The following is a 24,186-nucleotide window of genomic DNA, read 5'->3' on the forward strand; positions in this document are numbered from 1 at the left end:
TGCCAAGCCTTCCCCAGGGCACTGTACAGCGCCTCGTCCCCGTCGAATATTTTAAAATAGAAGCTTGTTGAGTCGCTCCGAACTGCTAGTTTGCGAGCAATCCAAGAATACGCTATTCCTGATGCCGATGGCGACAAGCAAAGTCTCGTGCTGCAAAGCATGAAATTCCAGTGCAACGGAGGTATATTGCAGTCATGCATGGATGGAGAAATTGCAGTGAACGTGAGTGTCGCGATCAGAGGAGCACATGGACACTTCAAGTAGCATCCGAGTATCTTCATTTGGTAATGCATGTATCTGGGCGCCCGTAGAGCGCCCGTAACTACACGTTAACTTCTCTAGTACAATACACTTAGGGCTCACAGCTTGTGCTTTATCTCCTTCTTCGCGATTCTCTCAAACTGCTTTCTGGGTCGACCACTAGCAAACCGTTCTGCTTGAGCTATACAACCCATCAGCATGGGTCCCGGGTGGCAAGGGAAAACTGGGAATTACCGTAGCCTTCACGCAATAGAACCGTGTCGAAATGGTTTTTCTCGTCTAGAGCTGCCCGAACTAATCGCTTCGCCCCGAGGACGGCCACTGGATCGAGACCTTGCAAGTTCTCGAGCGTGTACTGTCTGACCGCAGCGTGGAACTCTTCGGTGGATTGTTGAGGGAATATTTTGCTACAAGCATCGGTTATCAGCACTTGGCATGGAGTAGCCATTGTAAATGACTTGCTTGATGAACCGAGATTCAAGGAGCTCGTCAGCTGTCATCTTACGGCCCCATATAAGCGCTTCGTTGGCTTTTGCCCACCCCACTGAACGAGCGACGGTGAGCTCAGGGCAACGCGTCAGGACTTTGTCATATGAACGCACTCTTATTCACGAAGGTGACGCTGGATCCGGCCTCAGGTATTATACCTAAAATCAGCGTTTAGCGATTGGGTGTGCTAATTTTGACACAGGTACGCACCAAGGAACGAGAATGGCGTGGATAACCAGGCGTTGGGTAACGCGTAGATGAAATCAAAATATCCCAGGAAGGCTGGATCTGTATGAGCGCGGCCAAAAAGGAGACTTCATTCGTGCACATACCCGCCGCAATACCTTAGGAGGGCTGTAAGTAATTCAGGACTAACAAGCGGCTGCAAACCGGACGTACCCATCGCAGGTCCATTTAGTACCGCAATGAGGATCTTGCTATGTGATGCGAACTTGCATATGTGGTCAGCGCGCGGCCCTTACGTGTTCTTCTGCACTCACGGCATGTCCACAGTCGAGGTGTGATTTAGAGACCTGGTTGACCAACGCGTGCCGGACAGTTGTTTCAACAAGCTTGGAGCCCGTGCTCTTGACATCCGTGCCACTTCAAAGGCCACACGACAGTGAGGCCTAGTTCAAAGCCAAAGCAACAATACAGTCAGCTTACGCGCAGAACCATTTCCCAGTAGCTTTTGTGAAATAATGAGTTTATCTAAACGGAATGTGCCATGTGCATTGCCGCCCACCTTGCCAGATTGTTGCAATCACATCCTCACGCTTGTCGACCTCTCTAAGAGTATTGGCAAGCTTGTCGTAATCTGCACGGGGCCAATCAGCATGGCCTCCCGGTCAATTATCAGAACAAGGCGCACCGTCTGCAGTAATCGCATTCAAGCTTCTGGGACGGTTCATTGTGATAGTCGCGATGCCCTGGGCAACGCTGAGAGTGACTTCGCTCATGATTTATCAAGTAGAAGGGGAGGGCAATTGGATACAAGTCCCCGATCCCCCTGGGGTGTCGCATTTAAGAACGTTGGAATGCGGGGTAGAGTGCACTTCCGGGCTGCTTTATTGCCGGAAAAAGGGGCCCCAGGAGTTGAAATACGCCAAGGTCCATCTATGTAACTCCGAACACAAACAAAATCAAAAGGAAGATCATATACAAGTCATCATCAAGTATAGAATCGTCACGACCACGAGTCTAACAGTTTCTGAATAGCCTTCGCTAGCATTTCATCCTTGCTCTGAGCTCCCGCCAGTTTCTTCAACACTTTCTCTAACGCCGGCTGCAGTGCAGTCTTCATCCCTTCAACAGAATCTGTACCGGGGGTATTGCGACCAATTTGCATGAGCAGAGCGCAGGCGTTCATGCGAACCTCGACAGGGAAATTCGCCTGGTTATCTACGTTTCTCAGAACCGCTGCGATCATATCTAAGGCATGTTGTGGAACCACGATCCGGGGTGGCGACTTCTTCTGTGACACATTGTCTCCCTCTTTCTCCTGGACAGCGGCATCCTCAAGTGTCGATGTAGGCTCAATGATTGCTGGAGGAGATGGCGAGGCCTCTTTGGGCAAAGGGACCGTGAGTGATTTCCAGACGAGCAACGCTGTACATGGTATGTCAGATATGGATAATATGCTATAGTCGTCCACCTACCACCAGAAGGGTGCGTGCTCAGTAAACTGAGAGCGACAATGCCTTCATTGACAAGTAAAGGGAATTTACCACTCCGCGTGACAAGGTTGGCTAGAGCCTCGGTGCACTCGGGGGTGCGCATCTTCTCCATCGCGGACTGTCGCTTTTTCTCATCAACCGTCTGCTGCGTATTGTCTGACGCAGGGCTGGACGCAGTAGACCATATTGACTTGATAACGTTGACCAATACTCGTGTGCCTTCGCTTTTGACGGCGACAGAATCCGAACGCTTGATCAAGGCCAGCAACTGGTCCAAACCAGAGGAGCTGGAACCCGGAAGAATCAATGCATACGCATTCTGAACTGTAACAGAACGGGGTCAAGTGGATCATCCCATGGATGTTTGTTTCGCTCACCACTTGTATTACATAGATGCTTAACGACACCGATGGCCCCAACTTGGACAACTTCGACCATGGCATCATGTTGTTGGTCCCACACGCCGCTTCCAACGATAGCTTCGATTATTCCAGCATTTCCAAGTTCAACGGGTATGATTGAAGTTGGCGTAGCCGACTGAGAAACGTTCTTGAGGAGACCAATTACGGCATGTCTGAGCTTGATGTCGCTATTAGGAGATAGCAGATTCTTTGACGTTAGGACAGGGGCCAAGCTGTGAGGTGGTCGAAGTAGAACGATAGCATGTTTCTCTGATTACACTGGTAAAAGTCTAGCCCAGTAGGCGATATATGAACGACGAACCTCGTCTTGCCAAGTTGCCTAGAGCTAGACAAGCACAAATGGCCAAGTCATCCCGGTCGATGGCAGATTCGTCTGCCGATTTCTGTGTCTTCGTAGAGACATATTTCTTGATCCACCCCACCATCATGCATACGAATGGCCCGCCAGGTTGCTCAGGATCCGAATCGTCCCAGAGGACATCGTCGTTATGCTCTTCACCAGCTACTTCGACGATGGTCTTGATTACAGCTGCCTTACAGATATCGAAAGCTCGTTCCTTCCTCTTGATGTCGGTGGCATCCCATCCCAGATCTTCTTCGTACCATAGCTTCGGATAGTTGCCCTCCTCAATGAAATCAAGCATGACAGAGAGGCAGGGTACACCGCCATGCTCGGCTGGGAAATTGTACCCCCGAGCCAGGGACAGGCGTACGTCTTCGATATCAAGCGAGAGGGATTCGAGCAGCATGCATGTCTCCGCCAACGACTCTAAGTCTGAGTCGAGAAGCCCTGCACGCGCCTGCAAATCAATGTCTGAGACGACGTCTGATTTGTTCGCGTCGGGGATGAAGGCTTGCAGTGAAGGGATGAAGAAGGGTAGCACATCAGGATTAAATACTGTAAGGTCTTCAATTTAAGCCGTCAATACCATCTTTTCTGGTCGGGGGATCAACGATGGCTCACTGTCGTCGTTATTTTCCCGGAGTTCGGAGATGGTCCTCCACGCCCATTCCGAAATTCCACTACGTAGCTCCCAAACGTCCTCATTGTCCGGTGAGTGAGGAGTGCGTTTCCATAACCCAGGGGGATAAATTGCGACCGATAGCCTCATAATCGTGATTGCTGCTTCTAGGGATATCAGCCTGTGCCTAACGGGGCCTACAAAGCCATTGGCATACGAACACACGGAGGGAGGTGGAGGGTGAATAACTTACTGTAACCGAGCGATGCGTTCAGCAGAACCCCAATTGCTGTCCTCACGATCTTCAGCTGTGATACGTCCAAGTCAAGGGGCTCTGTGAACGGAGGGCCTGACACCTTCTCGGCATATCCTTCGAGGATTGCAACCATTTCCTGAGGAAATCCTGCTTCCAGGAGGTGCCCTCTGTTCTCGTCTAATGTTTGGATTGTCTGGAGTGATTCGATCACGCGATAGATTCTGAACGCGTACCATGGTCCATGCACAGATTAGCCCCTAGTCGTAATATCTCGAACAAGCTCGCAGAATCCTCTTCAGAAGGAGTCATGGCCCCATGAAGGCATAGAGACACCAATAATGTCAGCGTTTGGGGTAGCTCTGTCCGGCCGACGACGGTATGATTGTCCTCTGCGCCAGAGGTCAGTACTATTACAGGCCGCCCAACGAGTACATACCTGGGGTGTCTCTGACTCTCAAGGCATTAGCCAGCTTCTGTGCAGTCTGTTCGATCTCCTTCCAGAGGTCGGCTGTATCGGTTAATTTGATCTGAACCAGGAGTTCTTCTAGTTGCTTTTCTAGCTCAAGGCAGGACGCAAGCGTGGCCATGACAAATGCAAGCCCACGCAAAGAAATTTCTGCGAAACGGGCGACTCAGCGCGGTGTGGGAGGCGATTGTGGGTGAATGAAGGAGACATGGGCGGTTCACCAACTTATCATCACTGATCTAATCTCAATGTGGCTGTGCATTTCAACAATTTACCAAGTCGTCGGACAGCGAGCGTCACGGTCGATTACGCTAACCTCTTTCAGCGCCAGTACAAAGGAGCACTGCCATGCTGAACGACAATCCTGCGTGCCTCGTCAAGTGCCTTTACAACTTCCTCCGGCAAAGGGCCTTTGGCGCTGTCTAAGCAGTTCTGTTCCAATTGCGCGGCGCTGCTTGCTCCCAAAATTATTCCATCTTCTGGAGTGAGTACGGAATGATGCTGGCACCAACGAAGGGCAATCTCCGTGAGGCGTAGCTGATTCTTCGTCTAACAGCCATGTCAACATCGTGACCTTCGACAATCTGATACACTTACAGCAATAGTCTGAAGTTGCTTCACCGCATCAAAGTAACCGGAGTGGAGATACCTAGCACGGTACATTTTACCCATATTCACACTAGGATCAAACCGGCTGCCGGGCTCAACTTCGTCTGCGACTGAGCTGACTTTGCCGGCCAGGAGGCCACCCCTATTACGCGGTTAGTTCAACAGGGATGGGCGAAGACACAGGTGGTTGTTTCCATACGCTAGCGGGTTGTATGCGACGAGACGAAGTCCGAATTTCCGAACACATGGCAGAAGTTCTGGTTCCATCTCGCGGGTGATGGCATTATACATCCTAACGAAATGATCAAGCAAGTATCCACCAGAATCGTATTGCACTTACACCTGGTATATCTTGGGTAGTACCCAGCCCTCAGCTTTGCAAATACCGACTATCTCTGCGACCTCCCATGCGGCATAATTACTCAGTCCAAATATCTCACTACAGCCGTATAATCAACACCGAATTACGGTAGACTGTGCAACTTACAATAATCCCTCTTCGTAGAGCTTGTTCATTTCTTCCAGCGTGTCTTTGAATGGTACGCTGCGGTCTGGGGCGTGAAGGTAGAGAACGCGGACCTTCTTCCTCTTGAGCAGCGCTAGAGAGGTGAGGAAGGTGGCCCGAAGCTTGGCGGGGGAGTGGTCGCCAGGATTGGTAGGGTACACTCTATCGAGACGCGTGAAATTTATACCGAATTACCACGATGCAATGTGCCGTACTTGGTGTCAATGCTGGCATCCTTGAGATCCAATTTCGAGAGTAACTGTCGACGACATTAGTGTCCCTCGACGGGTGCATGGGATCGGATAGTGCGATCACCTCTTCCGTCGTTCCTTCAGCATAGACACGAGCTGTATCGAGCTCCTTGTGGCCATGGCCGAAGAATACGTCCAAGATATCCTGGCAATCTTGCTCCTTGGACGTGCGAACGCCATTCTTCCCCTCAAACCCGAAGGTCATGGTTCCCTAGATGGACATATAAGTGAGAATCTAACACAAGGGGTGTAGTATCGCGTACAAATAGTAGTGGGATACGAGTGGACATAGCCGAAGCGCTGACGGTTAATTCGCAACAAGGAAGTAAGTAGTCGAAATTGTGAAGGGTTGCCAAGTAATCAGGCGCCCATGCCAGAGATCTTTGCTGATCACAAGTTGACGCCACTTACTCATATCCGTACTGTCACTGTGGGGGGTGCCAGGGCGCATGCTCGACTCGGACAATGGCCAAGAAGAAGAAAGCTGCCCCCCGCGCCATGACTCCCCCCATACCCATTTTAGATAATGCCGAAGATGAAGACCTAATGAACGATCTACTGGCTCAACTCGATTCGAAAGACAATTCGATGGACACTGAGTCGGCGAAAGTGCTCAATGATATGGAACTGAACAAGCAGGCTGATAATATCGACCGGGACAATGCTAACGGGAAACGCAAGGATCCGAAGGGACGGTTTATTGCTCGTCAGGTCAGTGCGAATCTTTGCTGATGTATCATACAATGAGTCTCATCACTAGTAGGCCAGAAAAGCTGCGGCGTTAGCTAAGTCATATGCACCCGGCAACAAAGATGAGGATGCTAGACTGGAACGCGAAGCCAAGGATGAGGAAAAGGCCATCAATAAAATCTGCAACGACCTGAACGTCCATCTCCACGAGGTTAACCTTACTTGCACTATAGGTGATCATGGCATGGTACTGATGTCCTTGCATTCAGATTAACCCTGATGGCCACTGCTTATTCTCTGCGGTCGCCGACCAGCTAGCGCTCCTGGGCATCGTACCAAAGTCCCAAGCCACCTACGTCCACGCTCGGAAGCAAGCTGCGGATTACATGGCCAGCCACATCGACGAATTTATCCCCTTCCTCCCACCCCCGGGCGACGAAGATCGGCTGATGACTCAGGAGGAGTATTTCAGCTATTGCACGACCATGCGTGATACGGGGGTGTGGGGAGGCGAGCCAGAGATTCTGGCATTGAGCAAAGCGTACCATGTATCAATCCACGTCATCCAAAGCTCGAAGCCGTCAATCGTAGTCCACGAACCCGAAGACATGCCGCCCCCGATACAGAATGGGCGTGTGGTGCGGATCAGTTACCATCGCCGGATGTATGGGCTTGGAGAGGTCTGTTCCATCTTACTCCTACGAAGAGAAATAAATGTTGAATCGGCAAATGCTAGCACTACAACTCTTTACGTCCGAACACGAGCTTCTCAGGTGCACTGCAAGCAATTATGCCCTGACCGACGATACCTTTCCTTGGGAATCCGGGTGATTTTGGTCAGTATAGGTGGTATCCCAGCAACAGCAATAGTCCATGTATCTTATATGTACAGCAAGTTATCCTGACAACTAGAACAACAGGTCATCAATGTCACCATTTCTGCCGGACCCCATGGGACGCGGTTCGTCAGTAACATAGCCGCCAAATGCTCCACCCAAATTAGCGTAAGGGTCGTTCGATTTTGCTTGAGGGGGAGCATGATCATCGCCGTCGTCCCCAGCTTCATCGTCCTCTGTTGGAGAGCTTGTTGACTTGGGAAGTTCAGGCTCGGGCTTCGAAGTCGTAGCTGGTGGGGGTGGAATAGGCGTTTCTGGATTGTGTTGTTGATCCGTCGTCGGTTCTACGGGGCCTGGGCCTGCTACACGCACCGTTGTTGGAAGCTGAGGTTGTGCCAAGTGTACGAGGACAGCGCGAGAATGAGGATTCAAAGCGGGGCTGTCTACCAAAGCTCTGCCAACCGCATTCCTTATGAATGTCTTCGAGGCCATTAGCAACAAGATTCTGCTATCAAGTACGGTTGCTCCTCACCTCAGGGTTCTTGTGGTATATACTTCCCAGAGTGCCAGTGTGGAGCAATAGCTGATCAAGAGCACCTCGATCCATCCGGTCGGAGTCAGTCGTTATTGGTGGTTTCTCTGCCAGAACGATTTCTCCCGCTACGGCGGGATTCAAGGCGAGGAGTCTCCAATACATGAAACCTCGATCTCGTAAGTCGGGATTGTCTACTTCCTCCGTCGCCCACTTGAGTACTTTGTGGACCAGTGCCTTCGTGGTTTCGGATTTGGATTTGTAGATGAATAACTTGACAGCTGCGGTCAATAGAGAGAGCTGAACCTGCAGATGCGTATATATTGAGCGTATTCATTAACTACAAGATAAAAATGACCGTACCTCGACACTTTCATCCAAGAAATTATCAAGCAACGCGTCAAGTAAATCGTCTGCATTCTCTATCCGGTCCGCGAACTGGCCGAGGATCCAGATCATCGCGGCACGGGCTTCTGGCTCGTCCAGAACATCAAGGTGTTCGCACAATGTAGGGATGATCCCTTCGTATTTCCCGGGATACCGCCGAAAGATGTCCTTTATCACGATGATGGCCTCTTGTACTACGTATGTAACCCCAGTGTCGATCAGATCCAAAAGGGCTTGTATGCAATCATCCGCGGCTGCTTCCACCTTAATCGCCAGTCGGCCTATGGAACGAACCGCCTTGCGAACGAAGTCGATATCCACTTCTGAGGCGTATCTATTTTCATGAGAACAGTTAATGCCTCAAGAGCAAGTTCAATGCCAAGCAGACTGACTCCTGGAGTTCAGCAAGCACCTCTTTCGCGTTTTCTGCTCGGGCGAGACGATACATAATTTCCAGTTTCGCGAGTTTGACGTAGATAGGGTCGTTGTATTTGCAAAAGAAGACTTTCACGTCGTTCTTGAGAACAGTAGGCCGGCGTTGAATGATCAGCAAAATATTCCGCAAGGCAACATACTGGACCTCTGGACCTGAGGACAGAAGTGTCACTGTAGATTACATAGTCAGCATGATATTGCGTCTATTCAAGTTGATAATAACCTAGCGGGGGACCCATCTTCTTGCAAATGTAATCAATTCGTTTCCGATCATCCATATAATTCATGAAATACAACAATGCCTTGATAGTGGTAAGGACCACTGCCGAGTTGGCATGTTGGAGTTGTACGATGATACGCTCTGCGAGCAAATCAGCATCTGAGTGAGACTCCGGTACATAGCGTAGTAGAGAGTCGAGAATATATATTTGACCCCATCTGTAAACGTGTGTTTGAGATGATCAATTTGCTCACGAGGTTGTACTCACTCTGAGCTTTCGCCCAAGGCAGCCAGGAGCCTGTGCGCGATCGAAAGGTTGACCTTGAACATCACACCATCCTGCCGATCTCCAATTTCCGTCAAGGCTGCCACGGCATTGGACACCACAGTAGCGTTCGAATCTTGCAGCAAGCCTCGCAGCAGCTCGACAAATCCCCCCTTCTCCGCTTTCCGTGGATCGGCGGTATAAAGTTTTGCTACGCATATCGCAGCGGTTTTCCGGACGTAAGGGTCGCGATCCTTTAGGCAGTGGCGTAATGTGTCTCCGAGAGCATCTGTGACGACGGGTATGGGTATATAGGACATTGTGCGAATAGCCAACGCGCGTATAAGGGGATTTCGGTCGTTGCAATCCTGTCTACGGATGAGTGTTCCCACTATAGACGCCCCGATTGGAAACTCACCTGAAGAAAGTTAGGTATAACGAGATGTATTTGATCAGGTTTTGAACGTCCGTAGCTGACGAGGAACAGGTAGACCACTGGAGCCATGTATCAGTTGATGGCAGCAGCACGTCGTGCACGGCCACTCACTCTTCTTGATTTCCAATAGCGGCGTCCCTAGACATTGCACGACATCCGTGAACAGCAGCGACACTAGGAATCCATGCATCAGCCTCCTCGTCCTTTTCACGATGTAGCATGGATATACCAACTATCGTTGCCCATGGTGATGTTCGCCACTATCTTCTTCAGAACCGTCTTGCGCTTTACGAATTTCTTGTCCTTCGCTTCTGCCGCCTGCAATTCCGTTCGGAATTCCTGGCCATCACGCAAGTTCAATTACAGTGCGTGATTGGGAGCACTTTGGACTGACCTCGATCTTTCCGCGCGTGAAGAACTTTGCATCTTGTCCAGGCGTCGACATGGCCGTCGTCTACAAGTTCATAGATCAGTGGTGGTAATTTATGTAAGGCATCATGATGATTGCTTTTCCCTAAGCGCCGATGACAAATACGGTACGACTCTATGCATCCTTCTCGCCAATACAAAGTTCCCAATGTCACTCAGTCTCCTCGAACATCGTTGCCGCTGCACCTCCACCCCGCTGTAGATGGTGCCCTCAAAGAACTCAAGTCTGCACACCGTCGTCTGCACGTTGCCTGCGCAGAATTTGGCAGGGAGCTCCAGATCCTCAATAAATTGTACTACAAGGGCTACAACCAGCATCGGCTTGCTTTATTCTGGAAACGGACGGCAGAAATACGAAAATATGCACGACGCGTAGACGATGCAGACATTGCTTCGATAGCAGACGTTCTGCGACGCTCATTCTTTGGACCTGAAGCTCAAGTCAAGTACATATACAATACCGTTGCGCGAGGGAGAAGTGAGCTGACACCTGCAGCAAAGCCCGAAGATGTTGAGGGGATCATGGACGCACCTGCCAGACCGAGATTCTCTGCTGTCTTTATTGAAAAGAGCGAGCGATTATCGCCAATTGCTTGACAAGGTACGTATACGTGCCGTACATCGTACGAGCTCTCTAACCCGACATCGTAGACGCACGAACGGTTCGTGAATGCATACCAGTAAGGATATCACCGTGAACCATGAGAATATCTCGAATTTAAGCATTAGTGTAGGCATCTCAACATCGCAATGCAAACGGGCGCCTTCATACAACTCCTCGTAGTCCTCGCAGCCGTCGTGTCGAGAATGGACATCCTGGTCGAAGAAATAACAGATGCCCTCGAGCTCATGCGCAAATCCGGTCGTGAAGTCATGAACGTCATTGATGTGAGTCCTCATAATCTTCCCAGCATCTGCCGGCGAGCTGACTTATATTCCCAAGCCTGCCTCGGCTACGGAGACGCGTTCGACCCACTCGATGCCGGGTGGCAACGACGTTCCTACAACAACGTCTTCGATAGAACAAACTGATGTAACTGATGAGGATTTGGGTGATGTTCTCTCAAGGCCCTCAATACTCGCTTGGCAGGATAATCCCCCTCCACTTGACCCCAATCAAGCCCTCTTGTCCGTATACCAAGACACTGGAGGTAGGCACGCCCCGTTCTGATTGGTGACACCTGTCCAAACTCATTTCTTCAAAGTTGTTTCTATCACAAGGACGGTCGTTACCGTGGCATCCAACGAGGCAGCTGCGTCACCACCTGACCCGCCGCGCCAACAGAAGGCGAAGAAACCCAGACGGACGAAGCGCGATGAGATTGATGATATCTTCGGTTTCATGTAACCTCAAGGTGATAAAATAAACATTTGAGGCACTTCTGCGTTCTCATGCTTTATGACTACATGTTTTTAACCCCGTTGTTTCATTCAAGAGGGTAGTACAAGAAGCTTGTGAAGGCTAAATGTACTCGGTAAGGTGGCGTAGACCACGATAGGGTAAATGCAGCAGTAAAAGTAAATAGTAATGAAAATAGTCCAGGAAATCATGAACAACTATCGACAAAAAATATCAAAATGGTATCCACGTAAATTAATCTATCAATGGAGCGCCGGCACCGTGCAGGTCGTAAGTTAAGCAATGACACATGTGCAAGAAGTTCATACACACAACTGAATGTCCAGCAGCATACCCTCAAGACTCGTCAACTAGAGCGTTTACAAAGCAAAGAAAGTAGCGACAGCGACGACAGCACCAACGAGGAAGCTCGGTGATGAGACGGAGATGGCTCCGCTCTTGGCTGCCTCAGAGGAGGTTGCGGGGGCTGGCGAGCTGACTGGCGAGGATGCTGCGGGGGCAACAGATGCAGCTGGCTCCGGTGTGGCAGCGTTGTTGAGGGCAGCACGGATGTCCTGGGGGATCATCATGGGGTTGGCGCCAGCAGCAGCAGAGTTGATGGAGCCGTCTTCGTTCATGAGGTCGGGGTTGGCGGCCAAGACGGTACGCATGTACATGACGTTCTCAGCAACGAGCGGGCGAGACCAGTCGGGCATGTCCTTGAGGTTGATGCTGCCACCCCAAGTAGAAGCCTTGGTACCTTCGCACTTGGAGTTCGAGTAAGCAGCCATGGCGGCCATGTCGGAACTCTGGAAAAGATGGGATCAGAGTTGTCTATATACGTTAATCTATTCAGGATGCTCACGTTGGAAACCATGCTTTGCATCATGCCGCTGACAGATGTGGGGTTGTTGAGTGCGCTGGGCGGGTTACTAGCAACATAACGATTAGATGCATCAAACTTAAACTCTGGATGCGTTTGCTCACATGATACCGAACATGCCCTTCTGGCAATGGGTAGGAGCAGCGCAGTAGAAGTAGAGGGGGTTCGTGTCGTTGATAACTTGGGTGACTATTTACGGCAAGAGTCAGAAAGTGTCTTACTTGGGGTATAATAGTACTTACAAACGAAGTCCTTGACTTGGAGGCCCGAGGCGAAGGTAAGAGGGTCAGCAGACTTGTTGCACGGTGTGAGTTGTGTTCCCTTCGTGACGGTGTGGTTATTGGCACCCCACATGAACTTGACAGTGTCGCCGACGGACGCGTTCAAGGCGAAGGGGATGTAACGAAGAACGCCCTGGGATGGTGCGACGATGACAGTGTGGGTAGCACCGGTGCCGGTGCTGCCAGCGTTACCACTGGTAGCGGTGGGCTGGTACTTGTAGGCGGGGGCACCGAAGGAAGCGATGCACTGGTTGACACAGTCGTTGTAACCCGAGTTACCCCAGTTGGAGCTACCTGAACCGTAGCTTGGGGGAGCAGAGCCATAGCTGGACGAGGACGATGAACCGGACTGCGAATCCCAGCTGCTGCCGTACGAGGCAGCAGAGACAGTAGCAGAAGCCTCCGCAGCAGATGTAACAACCGATGTTGTCTCAATGGAAGAAGAAGCTTCAACGGTGGCGCTCTGGACAGAGGCCGTGCTACTAAATTCAAGTGTTAACACCGAGAGACCCATAGCAGATCGCGTCGAGACATACGTCAAAACTGCAGTGATCGGGGTACCGTCCGGTGCGGAGACGGCGGGCTCGTTAATAGCGCTGTCCGCGGGGCGGGCGGCAGCCAGGCCGGTGAAGAGAGCGGCGGCGAAGAGAGGCGTGAAGTTAACCATTATGAATAAATGAGAGGATTTGTCGCTGGACTATTGAAGACTATCTAAACCTCGCGGAGGAACTGCTCGAAATAAGCCCCTGTCAAAGGAGGTGATCTGCAGGGACGGAATCAGTGCACGGCGACGGGAGGTACGAGGAGGAGCATACCAACGATGTATGAACGAAAGAAGGGCAGTCGAGGATCAACTCTCGACTAAAGGCGGAGGGGAATGAAACGAACGAGGAAGAGGGGGAGAAGAACGAAGGGTGGGAGACATCGACTTCAATTCTGCGCGTATTTGAATGTTGCCCAAATCGGAGTCATGGTAACACTTTGATTGCCCAAAACATTGGGACCGTGACGCTGTGACTGTCACCGAGTGACCGAGCCAATGACAGCCCTCCCCTCCTGATGCAAATGGTTTGCGATTGATGTATCAGCGTGTTTCACTGAGCTCGGATATCCATGGCCTCGTCAAAGCGGTGGTTGTTGGCAGAGTAAATCGATTTCTGCTCAATGCCCATGAGACCAGTGCTCGGGAAGCGCGTACCAAGAACTATCAAGAAAAAGTTTCTGCCGCCCAGCATCTCACTCGTCGTCAAAACGGCCTGTTCGGACGATACCCAGAGGCGACATCACATTCGTTGTCAAGTAGGAATGCAATGAGGAATCATGCATGCCCTCCATCAGGCACTTTCTTTTAGCAGGCCAATCAGAACAACGCTCGCAACGTTATATTTTGCACATGTACATACAACCACTGGAAAAAAATTCAAAGGTCCAGACTCTGCAAACATGGATATCATTGGAGCATCAGTCAACGGCACCATCGCAGACTGTTCATCAACCCGCGTATCATCCCTTTCGTGCTGGTCTTGATGGAAGGCCCATACGCGGGACACGTCGCTCACCATCGTCTGAAGTAATATTACGGCGACCATCCACACTGCCCTGCGGGGATCGTACATGACCACCCACTGTAGAAGCATCAGGACTATCCCCCCGGACAACCCCCCTTCTTGCCTGTCGCATGGCTTGCAGGCGATCGGTTGCCCTCGATGGGCGAGCTTCATTTCCATCCGCTCCTCTAATAGTTCGAGGGGTGGGAGAGGACGTAGCTGCTGCTGCTTCATAAACAGCTCGCAGACTTCGTGGCTTCGGGGGCTCTTTATATGACGACGCTCTCGGATTAGGGTCCTCCTCATCACCACCCTGTCGATCCTCACGTTTAAACCGTCCGCGTTCATGAGGCTCAAACAACCAACTCGGTAGGTCAGAAGGGTCGTGGGCTTTAGCAAGGTGGTATGCTTTCATTCCCCGCAGCAAACGAGACTCCTGCCCAGGTGGTGTGTCTATATCAATCATGGGTCAGGTTAGGAACGGAGGCAAATGATCGACCGAATCGACGTACATTCGCCGGTATACGTTGCGATGCTCGCTGCCCATGTCTTGCTGACATTGATAGTGAGGTTGCCCGCAGCAGCAGCAACACGACTCCAGACGGTGGACCCGTCTCCGTTTGATGAGTGGACGCTGTATCGTACGTTGTCTGCGTGCGACGTGATAGTTTAGTGACTGCGGATCTATGAGTACACGTATATCATTACCTTCTTGTGAGTATGGAGGTTCGCCTTCGCCTTTAAATCCGGCATTAGCTCCATCATCTTCGATGCTGGTCCGTGACGATGAATATCCCATTTGCCCTTTGATCCGGTCAAAGAACGAAGCTGATGAAGCAAAAGAAGATGCTGAAGATGCTGATGCTGACGCAGAGGGGGCATGCCTTGGGCCAGAGATACTTCGCTTCCGTGTGGGCATTGGAGGAGCCGGGGAACGATTACGAGTGGAGAGTGCGCCCATGGATTTCTGAGGACGTATGGACTGATGGGGTGGAGCTGACGCTACTGCGCCGCCTCTCACGTCCTTCGAATTTGGCCTCTCCAGCGAGGCCGCCCGCTGCGTGTGTCTCTGGGCCGTCGGGCGCGCTCCTGCACGCGGATTCGACGGCAGCCCTCCTGGTCGTCCAGAATTTCTGTTTCTCGTATTCATTTGGGTGGAAGGGTACAGTCACAGTAAAAATACACGATTGTTTAGCCAGCCCAGCTGGTCGGGCGTTGATAAAAGAGTGTGGGGAGGAAGCAAGAGGCGCCAACAACGGTAGCCATGATATCTCTGGCTGAAATTGTTGCTGTGAGAGCGTAGCGATCACACTCACACAATCAACGATCACATTCGATCAAAGTTTATGTCAGCGCTCCGGAAATAGTACAACGTCGCTAATTGGTGCAGTAGACGATTCCAAAAGATCACCCTCCAGGAGGTCACCTTGTTCCGCAATGTGTTGTCTTGACTTCACCTCGATGAAGACCGGGAATACTCTGGCGATTTGCTGATATTCGGCTGTGCTGGTTTAGCAACTCCTCTCCAGCCCCTAGGAACGTCAACGTTAATCACCGAAGTTACTCTCCTACTAGCAGCGATCCCAAAGACTCGGTAGTAGCTGACTTAACTGAGGGACACTGTAATCTACCGCCCATCTTTAGTATATCAACTAGACATTGAGTCCACAAAGGAATAATAAACAGAGCTAGTAATATGCCTGTCAAGTGGATTACACACGACAACCTGCTAGCATACTCAGAGTGGTCTTACTGCTGTGTCAGTATATATACATGGCCTCGTTCAAGCTACGCCAAGCTACCCATACCCGAGCTGCTGTGTTTGCAGTTTTAACAGGAGGCCCCTGAATGGGTTGTTCCATGTGACCTCGGCGGGAATTTGAACCGCGCGGCGCTGATCGCGCTCCAAGCGCACCAACTTCGCAACAACATAAAACGGACTTGAGTGAAGACGCGCGAAAGCAGCGCACTGCGAGTACTAGAGCTCTTAGTCGATGTCAAGCAGTACTGTCAACTGTGCACAACGATGGGGATGGATGTGGCTCCTCCATTCGTTTCCCACATGTTCTCCGACTCTTAAACGTGATGAACACAGTTAGTACCTCACGCACGATTCAAACATGCTGTCGACTACTAGAAGCTCTCGTCGACTTCAATCATGCTTGACTACGCTGACGCGGAAGATGAGCTCCACAATTCAGAAGGATAAGTTCAAGATTGTTGTCGTAGGGGCAGGTACGCAGATCAATCTTTCGCATGTCCATGACTGATGTGATGGTTGTGTAGGTACTGGGGGTCTGACTGTAGCAAATCAGCTATATGACCGCTTCAAAGCTGCCGGGAAGGCCTTGAACAAAGGGGATATTGCTATTGTTGATGCTGCCGAGTATCACTACTACCAGGTCAGTATTGATACAAAATGTCTCTACTTATGATTCTCATCTTCAATCAACCTTAGCCTGGATGGTGAAACTTTTCAACCCTCGTGTACTGCGTGTGCATGGGCTAATGAATTAAATGTGTAGGACGTTGGTCGGTGCCGGTTTAAAGCCGAAAACAGATTTTCGGAAGCCAGTCGCGTCCTTGATACCCAATTATATATCCCATATCACAGAAAACGTCGCTTCCTTCAACCCATCCAGGTCGGCGATTACTACTACTTCTGGACGACAGCTGTCGTATGATGCGTTGGTGGTCTCGACCGGCTTGCAGATCAACTGGAACGCGGTCGAGGGCTTGCCCAAAGCCCTTTCAGATTCATCATCGGGGGTATCGTCAATTTTCTCCTATGATACGTGCGACAAGGCATGGCAAGATATTGATGCCCTGCAAAGTGGTCGAGCCATCTTCACGCAGCCCTCCGGCGTCATGAAATGCCCTGGTGGTGAGTGGAATCATTAACAACTACAATATTGTTGACCGATCGTCTGGGCCCAGCGTCACAGAAGATCATGTGGATGGCATGGGATAGATATCGGACGACTGCCCGTGCCGATAACGTCAAGGTCAGATACTTTACAGGAAACCCTGGCATGTTCAGTGTCAAGAAGTACTCGGACGCCCTGAATACACTACGTATTGAACGTGGAGTTGATGGGTATTTCCAACATAACCTAGTCGCCGTCGATACCGCGAACCGAAAAGCTACCTTCAAAAAGGAAGACGGGTCCTCCATCGCCGTGGATTACACCCTGTTGCATGTGACACCCCCAATGGGCCCGCTGGACGTATTGAAGGGCTCTCCGATATCCGACGCCGCTGGGTGGGTTCAAGTGGATAACGGCACACTCCAACATGTCAACCCGGAATACAGCAACATCTTCGCCTTGGGGGACTGCTCGTCTTTGCCTACAGCCAAGACGGCTGCTGCGATTACTGCCGAAGCGCCTGTCTTAACGGAGAATCTATTCTCCGTGATGGACACAGGCAAGTTGAGTGAGGCGCGATACGATGGATACACCAGTTGTCCGGTCAGTATTGTGTTTATCGAGGTCACCAAGAATGAACTGTATTTTTGTGTACCTAGTTGTTGACAGGCTACGGTGAGCTCATGTTGACAGAATTCAAGTACGGATTTGTTCCGAAGGAGTCCTTTTCGTCCTTCCTTGGGGATCAATCGAAGCGCAGTCGGTACGTCACCTACTACCTTCATAGCCGTAAACGATGTTTATAGCATAGCTCAGGCTGTACTATCACTTCAAGAAGGTCGGTCCGAAGCCGCCGTGTATGTATCATGTTACTCATTTCTCTTCTCCAGGACCTTTTCCCGTGGGCGTATTGGAATGCAATGGTAGGTCCCCTTCTATGCGCCCTCCGCGCTTAACAGGTCTAACTCTATCGCCGAATAGGTGAAGGGCAAGTGGTTCGGAACCAACGCCTTCTGGCGGCCGAGTTTCCGAGTCTGAGTGTGCCTTGTGTGTACTACTTGACCAGCAGTCGTGACCTCGGAGCATATGTTTGTACACTAATATTGGTTTCACCCAAAATCACATATACACTATACTTCTTTGCTTTCCTCAGCGTTGCGCCGCTGTACTGAGTAAACTTACGAGGAAGTAAGCTTTGCCACCCGTCACGCGACGAAGTCAAGTCACGTTGCGGCGCGCAAAGGTTCCCACGGCCACACGTTGATGTGCCGCGCTGTCTGAGTCGTTGAGGGTCATTCCACGATCGCCACCATGTCTCGCCTGACTGCAGCACAAATCATTGGGCTCGGCGAATATCTCAAGCCAGAGTTCGAACCCTCAACGCTGACCGTGTCGCAGCTCCTTGGCGTGCTAGGGTACCACAACATCCCTTATCCACAGCCTTACACGAAACCGAAGCTCATTCAGACATTCAACGATGAAATCAAAGCAAACGCAAAGAAATTGACGAAAGAAAGGCTTAAGAAGGAGAATAGTATCGCGAGTGATGATGGTATCACAGACGGCATCACTGGGGAACCCGTTGGCGGGCGAAAGGTATGTTCTTCAGTGGAGTTACGGGAGCGTGATGTGGATAATACTTGCAGCCCGCACCAGCACCAAGGAGGTCGTCACGCCGTCTGTCGCGTGCGCCAGCGGAGCCAGAAGAGATAGACCTTCCTCGACCTGATCCAGTGCGTCCGAGCTCTTTGAGCCCCTTGTCAGTAGATAGATAACACAGTTGTAGCCGAAACGTCGAAGGTCTTCAGCACAGCCTAACCTTGGTGGCTCGTCACACAGAGCTGCACGCACCCCTACTGTGGATGCCTTAGCCGAAGAAAGTGAGCCAGACGAAGACGAAGAAGTACCTGTACGCAAGGTTGTGAGGAGTAAGAAAACTGTTGGTGCATTCCATTGAGATAAGGCGCCGATCGTATAGTAACCGTGTATTCTAGGCACAAGCTGCAGGTTCACAAGCACGTCGTGTGTCTCAACCAGTCTGTCTCCGATTAGTTCGCTACTTGGCCGATAATTCAAATTGCTTCATTTTTACTAGATGGCAGAAGAAAGCGGATGGGAAGATAACAATATTTTCCAATCTGGAGCAGAGTCTTCCCCAGCACGTCCGTCCCCAACTAGGCCCAAAGTGCCCCGAAAGAGCGGGATTGCGAGGAAGTCGCGTAAGTCCATGTCAGCGCCTCCACAGATTCAGCCATCACCTTCGCCGACGCATCCACGGTATTCGAACGACTCAAATTTACTTATTTCTCCGCCTCAGTCGAAATTTGAACCACAGTTGCCCCTGGACGTCTCCCGAGAGACTCGCATCATGGCGTCTAGGATGTCACAGACACTTGTTTCGTCGTCAAAGAAGGCCGACGTCATCGTTGCCCAAAAGCAGGAGCAATCAGACGACGAGCTGGACTTCCTCAGCCCGAACCGCGTTGGTCAGGACCAGGTGGCAAAGCAAGAATCGGGCGCTCCATATGATAACGAAGAAGCCATTGACGAGCAAGCGCCTGTCAGAGATGGAGATGGAGTTCTAGCGCCGTCGACTCGTGAGGTCGCAAGACGGCGGCCAGCAGTTCTAGAGCCTACGTCAAGCTCTATCGTGTCTCGGCTTTTGGTCTACTTACTCGCTGCAGCTTGTTTCGCATTGACTGCTAATTACCAGTCCGAGTCTGCACCAATTGGCTATTGTGAGCCTGGAACACGTACCAATTCTGCGCTGGAAGTCCACAAAGCCAAGATAGCGGACATGGGGTCGTGTCTGCCGAAGAACATCTCTCTCTCCGAACTACCGGAATTTCTGCTAGAGCACTTTGCGCGCGATGATCCTACCGATTGTTCTCTGTCACCCTTATTCGCTCTCCCACATCCAACGACGTGTACCCCTTGCCCAGAACATGCCTCTTGCACACAGCACAATGTAGTGTGTGACAGTGGCTACCTCCTCAAACCCCATCCGCTCTTGTTTTTCCTCCCTCCTGTATCCTCGCCGTCTTCCATCAAAATATCTACATCATCACCACCATCAGATGTGGCTTGGAAGATCGTATCTAAGCTTACCGACGGCCTTCCATTGTTTGGTAGCGTGGGTTTGCCCCCGAGGTGTGTGGAGGATCCTCGCCGGAGGAAAAATATTGGTAAACTCGGAAATTTGACGCTACGGCGTCTAGGACAGGAGAGGGGTAGGAAGCTTTGTATGGGGGAGAATGGAGTCAATGTTCCAAGTGAACAGGCAGGTGGCGAAGCTAAAAGATGGGGTTTACTGGTTGATGAATTGAGAGAGGAGCTCCGAGTGAAAGTCAAGGTCAGCTAATCAATTTCATTAACCATTCTCGGTTCCTCAATGATTAGTGCACAGGCGACACGCTCGGATGCGTTTGAAGAAGAATTCAACGAAGCCATCCAACAGTTGATACAGTGGGGTGGCGTTATGTTCTCGGAAGACTCTGAGTAAGTACCTATCGCTCGAGACGATCGAAACTACTGAGTATCGGCTGCAATTCACAAGGGGTAAACGATATGTAGCCCACAAGACCCCTGAGTTGACCTGGAGCTGCGCGATCCTTGTGAATGTCCGAGAATCTTGGAAAGAATGGCGAAATTCTATCTTTGGTGGCTATTCGACCCTTGGTAACCGAAGAAGATCGTATATTGACGTTTCCGTTGACTTACAGGTGTCTTGTTGACGATCCTCGGTCTTTACGCCGAAAAGCTGCGCAGAGCCCAGAGGTATCGCGATCGCGTACGTGCTGCAGAGCTGGTGCAGGTTGCTCTGGATACGCTCCGAAACCAAGAACTAGCTCACCACATCGATCCCGTTACTGCGCCACAGCCATTCTTATCGTCACTGCAACTCCGTGACCTGATACTCCAGGATGAGCATTCCATCGACACGCGTAAACGCATATGGGATCAAGTCGAACGTGTGGTCGAGAGCAACGCAAATGTCAGAACGAACCTAGAAGAAGTCTCCGGAGGTGATGAAATGCGGGTTTGGCGATGGGTTGGCAGCACTAGCACTGGAGCAAGTCCGATCAAAGCTGCAGTTCCACAAGATGTCGTTGATGGACATGACGATCGGGAGTAAAGAAGAATTGCGATGCAAATCCATTTTAATGTGTATTTATGAGCGTTTCTCGACAATGATTATTCTGGCCAAAGACCGTACATACAGTCCGTCAATCGGACAATCGGTGGCTTGATCATCAATGGTCTCTGATCAGTGATGATTGTACTTACACGACGATGACATTATGTGCCTTTGCCACCGTCGCGATATTGACGGTTGTTGGTGTTTCTTTGCCGCCGGGAGAATGGACGGCCGACTGGAGTGATGATTGCGACGCCATGTAAAGTTCTACAGCGTCAAGTTTTGTGATCTCCACGTGCACAGTAGTTAGCAGTTCATTTGAGGTGGTTCGTTCCTCTCTCCCACGTACCCCCCAATCCGCGGTTGTGACAGTCTTATGATTATGCCAGTTCGAGCTGTTGGTTTGTTCTGTGCGAGAGTGGCTAACCAGAAGCATCGAATGCCCTATCTGAGCTGTGAATCGGTCTACCGTGTGATCCAGCCCTTGGAGTTTAATGACGCCCACATCTCTTTGTTTAGGATCACAAGACAAACGCTTGACATACCAATTAGGCAAAAACTTCACCGAGGCTTATCGTGAACCACGTCAGCAAAACGAGCGGTCGGGCTTGAGCAGGTACAAGGGGCACAGACAATAAGGTAAAACTGGGGGGCTAAGTTGGGTTACCAACTAGACCCCGTTGGCGGTCCCATAGGAATACCGTTCTGGATCTTCTCAACCAACGCTCGCTTCATAAACTGTTCTTCCGCTAGTATTCGTGTAGTCTAGCGCGTGAGGTCAGATGATATGTTCTCCTTCGCGGCTATATATCCCTTCAGGGACTAAGCCACTCACTCTAAGGAAACGGTCTAAGTCGATCCTGCCCGCATTCAATGCACGGTGGAGGTGATAAATTGTGTCTTCGATAGCGTTATCCTCCGCAACCAAGTTGATTAATCTAAAAAAAGCGAGCAACACGAATTGCCGCGCACGGTGGGAGACGCCATTAATTAGTGGTTCTGTGACAGGAGAGACGGAGGGAAGGGAAGAAGAACAAGACGTGGAATTTCGAAGCGGTGGTGGAATCTGTGTTGAAACAATTTGGGATGACTTACTGATTGTGTACTATTGTCGTGGAACACACTAGCTCGTCAACCTCGGGATCTTCCTTACGCCGAAGTTCAGTTACGTTTCGTTCAGCCTGTTCGACAGAGTCTCTCAACCTTCCGGCGACGTTTTGGCATACATCCTTCACAGCCTCTAGCCTTGCCATCTCGTCCCGGATGGCAGGCTCACCCGCCAACAGGTCGCTCTGATGAGCACGTAGACGCTCGGCGTCTAAAGAAAGGGCTTGGGTAAGTGATGCAAGCTCGGAGGTAAGCTTCTGGTGGACCTGGGCGTGAAGGCGGAGAAGTTCAGGGTTAGGAGGTCGCGGTGGTATACCTGTCGGAGTAGCGGACGGAGGTGGCCCGGCGGACGTGAAAGGGCCTGTATCGTTATCCTCATCTAACAAATTAGGCGGCGGTATGGAAGTATGAGGAACGATCGTAGGAGCCTGAACCGCGATAGAGAGGGGGGGCTGTGGTGGCGATTGAGCGTAGACTGGTTGGTGGGGAAGCTGAGGAGGTAACGGCGGCACAGGAGGTGGAGACACAGAACCGGAAGATGGAGAAGCATCCCGGTTCTGATGGACAGGTGGGACGTTTACATTGGTAGTCTCGGGAACAGTGGTAGGCGGACGATATGTTGGTGGAATTGTCTGGTAGCCAGCGTGGTTGTGGTGATACTGTGGCAGGTTAGAACGAGGCGGAATAGGTGGCGGTGAAGACTAGTACACGGATACAGTTTCGGTCAGACAAGATGCTTATCGTAATTCGGGGGACATACAGACAGTTGATGAAGAAGGCAGTGAGTTAATTGATGACGATGGAGTGGCTTTGACATTCGGACTGTAAGGTAACGGCTGCGTTGGTTGATTGACCAAGGAAGGACCGATGGATGATCCGGGCTTTGGGGGTAAAGCAGGACGATCATGAGGATTCGGAACGGAGGACTGAGGACTAGCTGGGAGCGGAGGTGGCTGCGCAGGAACAGAGGACATTCCAGCCGGATTCTGCTTCGGTTTGGCGTACATTGGCGGTTCTCGTGAAAATTGATCTTGCATGGCCTCCAACAAAGCCAATATACTGCATCCCTTGTATTTATTTTTCAATCAACCGTTTGCTTGAGATGGGAAAGAGAAGGACGCCTGTACGTACCTCGCTCTTGCGCTCCCACTGCTGCATGTATTCGAGATTGCATCTGCCACTCACGTCAACGAATTTGCCTGCCTTGACAAACATGTCGCTTGTGGGCACGACATAGGCGATTGGGGGATGTCTTGGATAATCTCTATTGATCCATACACTGATCTGGATATTGTACGAGGCCTGCCGGTACGTGATTGGGAGTAATCCGTGCAGGCACAGCAGGATCTGAGTCCTCCCGTCGTCAAATGCTGGAACGATGAAACAGTGAGCTTATCCTTGCGTCGGAGGCAGAACTAATTACTGTGCTCGTCCGACTTTGGACGAATCGTATGGAAACGCGCTAGTACCGCCTCGATATCAGCCAGGACGCGATCCCGTTGGGCGTATAGCTGGACATTTTCCACAAGCCAGCGACGGATGAGGGACTGTGAGTTGGTTGCCGACATGAGATGGTCGCTGCGGCGCGGCGGTGGTAGCGCAGCCAAGATGGCTAATCTGGGATCCCCCCTTCGCGGAGTTTGGCGCTGATTTCTGGGGTGGATAATGCCTTTCTGGAAAGGGGATCTACTTCCGCCGCAAAAAAAGAGATCTGATTTACCCAGATTGTGCGTCGGCCAGAGTGATCGGAGGTGTCTTTTGTAAGCGTCACAGCCGGATTTGGCATATTGTATCGAAAGTGACGAGAGGTCGGAGGTCCGGTTCGTACCTGCCTGATATAGGCATGGTTACCACTGGCTCGGTTCACCCCTGCCGGTTTCGGATCTTAACTCTAAAC

General features: G+C 51.0%; 11 protein-coding genes across 11 annotated transcripts; 4 read left to right on the forward strand and 7 right to left on the reverse strand.

Moving 5' to 3' along the window:
- Nucleotides 1–359: 359 nt before the first annotated feature.
- On the reverse strand, nt 360–1,709 carry PC9H_000803 (uncharacterized protein; the record flags this gene model as incomplete). Its single annotated transcript, XM_036770457.1, has 11 exons — nt 360–442; nt 496–668; nt 724–805; nt 864–908; nt 961–1,032; nt 1,083–1,094; nt 1,150–1,201; nt 1,251–1,353; nt 1,417–1,438; nt 1,496–1,567; nt 1,622–1,709. 11 exons carry the CDS (start codon nt 1,707–1,709, stop codon nt 360–362), a joined length of 804 nt encoding a protein of 267 aa, XP_036636302.1.
- Nucleotides 1,710–1,936: 227 nt separating this feature from the next.
- Nucleotides 1,937–4,653, reverse strand: PC9H_000804 (uncharacterized protein; the record flags this gene model as incomplete). Its single annotated transcript, XM_036770458.1, has 8 exons — nt 1,937–2,358; nt 2,409–2,750; nt 2,804–3,097; nt 3,150–3,755; nt 3,813–4,007; nt 4,064–4,243; nt 4,300–4,455; nt 4,503–4,653. The coding sequence occupies 8 exons, from the start codon at nt 4,651–4,653 to the stop codon at nt 1,937–1,939; spliced, it is 2,346 nt and encodes a 781-aa protein (XP_036636303.1).
- A 200-nt stretch (nt 4,654–4,853) lies between these two features.
- PC9H_000805 (uncharacterized protein) lies at nt 4,854–6,187 on the reverse strand (the record flags this gene model as incomplete). The annotated part of the gene is made up of 8 exons (XM_036770459.1): nt 4,854–5,081; nt 5,130–5,283; nt 5,341–5,433; nt 5,482–5,580; nt 5,629–5,808; nt 5,862–5,905; nt 5,962–6,108; nt 6,161–6,187. 8 exons carry the CDS (start codon nt 6,185–6,187, stop codon nt 4,854–4,856), a joined length of 972 nt encoding a protein of 323 aa, XP_036636304.1.
- A 175-nt stretch (nt 6,188–6,362) lies between these two features.
- On the forward strand, nt 6,363–7,386 carry PC9H_000806 (uncharacterized protein; the record flags this gene model as incomplete). Its single annotated transcript, XM_036770460.1, has 4 exons — nt 6,363–6,608; nt 6,661–6,798; nt 6,857–7,267; nt 7,324–7,386. The coding sequence occupies 4 exons, from the start codon at nt 6,363–6,365 to the stop codon at nt 7,384–7,386; spliced, it is 858 nt and encodes a 285-aa protein (XP_036636305.1).
- Nucleotides 7,387–7,495: 109 nt separating this feature from the next.
- Nucleotides 7,496–10,143, reverse strand: PC9H_000807 (uncharacterized protein; the record flags this gene model as incomplete). The annotated part of the gene is made up of 10 exons (XM_036770461.1): nt 7,496–7,903; nt 7,956–8,261; nt 8,319–8,676; nt 8,735–8,948; nt 9,001–9,215; nt 9,266–9,630; nt 9,681–9,757; nt 9,810–9,872; nt 9,932–10,037; nt 10,093–10,143. 10 exons carry the CDS (start codon nt 10,141–10,143, stop codon nt 7,496–7,498), a joined length of 2,163 nt encoding a protein of 720 aa, XP_036636306.1.
- Nucleotides 10,144–10,244: 101 nt separating this feature from the next.
- Nucleotides 10,245–11,475, forward strand: PC9H_000808 (uncharacterized protein; the record flags this gene model as incomplete). Its single annotated transcript, XM_036770462.1, has 6 exons — nt 10,245–10,573; nt 10,629–10,728; nt 10,779–10,807; nt 10,862–11,015; nt 11,071–11,278; nt 11,333–11,475. 6 exons carry the CDS (start codon nt 10,245–10,247, stop codon nt 11,473–11,475), a joined length of 963 nt encoding a protein of 320 aa, XP_036636307.1.
- A 371-nt stretch (nt 11,476–11,846) lies between these two features.
- PC9H_000809 (uncharacterized protein) lies at nt 11,847–13,297 on the reverse strand (the record flags this gene model as incomplete). The annotated part of the gene is made up of 5 exons (XM_036770463.1): nt 11,847–12,275; nt 12,332–12,386; nt 12,454–12,538; nt 12,592–13,112; nt 13,167–13,297. 5 exons carry the CDS (start codon nt 13,295–13,297, stop codon nt 11,847–11,849), a joined length of 1,221 nt encoding a protein of 406 aa, XP_036636308.1.
- An 836-nt stretch (nt 13,298–14,133) lies between these two features.
- On the reverse strand, nt 14,134–15,327 carry PC9H_000810 (uncharacterized protein; the record flags this gene model as incomplete). The annotated part of the gene is made up of 3 exons (XM_036770464.1): nt 14,134–14,630; nt 14,690–14,827; nt 14,886–15,327. 3 exons carry the CDS (start codon nt 15,325–15,327, stop codon nt 14,134–14,136), a joined length of 1,077 nt encoding a protein of 358 aa, XP_036636309.1.
- Nucleotides 15,328–16,297: 970 nt separating this feature from the next.
- PC9H_000811 (uncharacterized protein) lies at nt 16,298–18,082 on the forward strand (the record flags this gene model as incomplete). The annotated part of the gene is made up of 9 exons (XM_036770465.1): nt 16,298–16,412; nt 16,464–16,579; nt 16,636–16,643; nt 16,703–17,061; nt 17,115–17,647; nt 17,704–17,807; nt 17,861–17,882; nt 17,935–17,967; nt 18,026–18,082. 9 exons carry the CDS (start codon nt 16,298–16,300, stop codon nt 18,080–18,082), a joined length of 1,347 nt encoding a protein of 448 aa, XP_036636310.1.
- Nucleotides 18,083–18,355: 273 nt separating this feature from the next.
- Nucleotides 18,356–21,179, forward strand: SRC1 (inner nuclear membrane protein enriched at telomere/subtelomere region; the record flags this gene model as incomplete). Its single annotated transcript, XM_036770466.1, has 8 exons — nt 18,356–18,640; nt 18,691–18,777; nt 18,831–18,983; nt 19,039–19,080; nt 19,140–20,396; nt 20,451–20,542; nt 20,601–20,704; nt 20,767–21,179. 8 exons carry the CDS (start codon nt 18,356–18,358, stop codon nt 21,177–21,179), a joined length of 2,433 nt encoding a protein of 810 aa, XP_036636311.1.
- Nucleotides 21,180–21,845: 666 nt separating this feature from the next.
- PC9H_000813 (uncharacterized protein) lies at nt 21,846–23,857 on the reverse strand (the record flags this gene model as incomplete). Its single annotated transcript, XM_036770467.1, has 6 exons — nt 21,846–21,947; nt 22,018–22,120; nt 22,278–22,990; nt 23,054–23,356; nt 23,421–23,659; nt 23,713–23,857. The coding sequence occupies 6 exons, from the start codon at nt 23,855–23,857 to the stop codon at nt 21,846–21,848; spliced, it is 1,605 nt and encodes a 534-aa protein (XP_036636312.1).
- Between the last annotated feature and the right edge of the window lie 329 nt (nt 23,858–24,186).

Source organism: Pleurotus ostreatus, assembly GCF_014466165.1.
Source record: "Pleurotus ostreatus strain PC9 chromosome Unknown scaffold_1, whole genome shotgun sequence".
NCBI lineage: Eukaryota > Fungi > Basidiomycota > Agaricomycetes > Agaricales > Pleurotaceae > Pleurotus > Pleurotus ostreatus.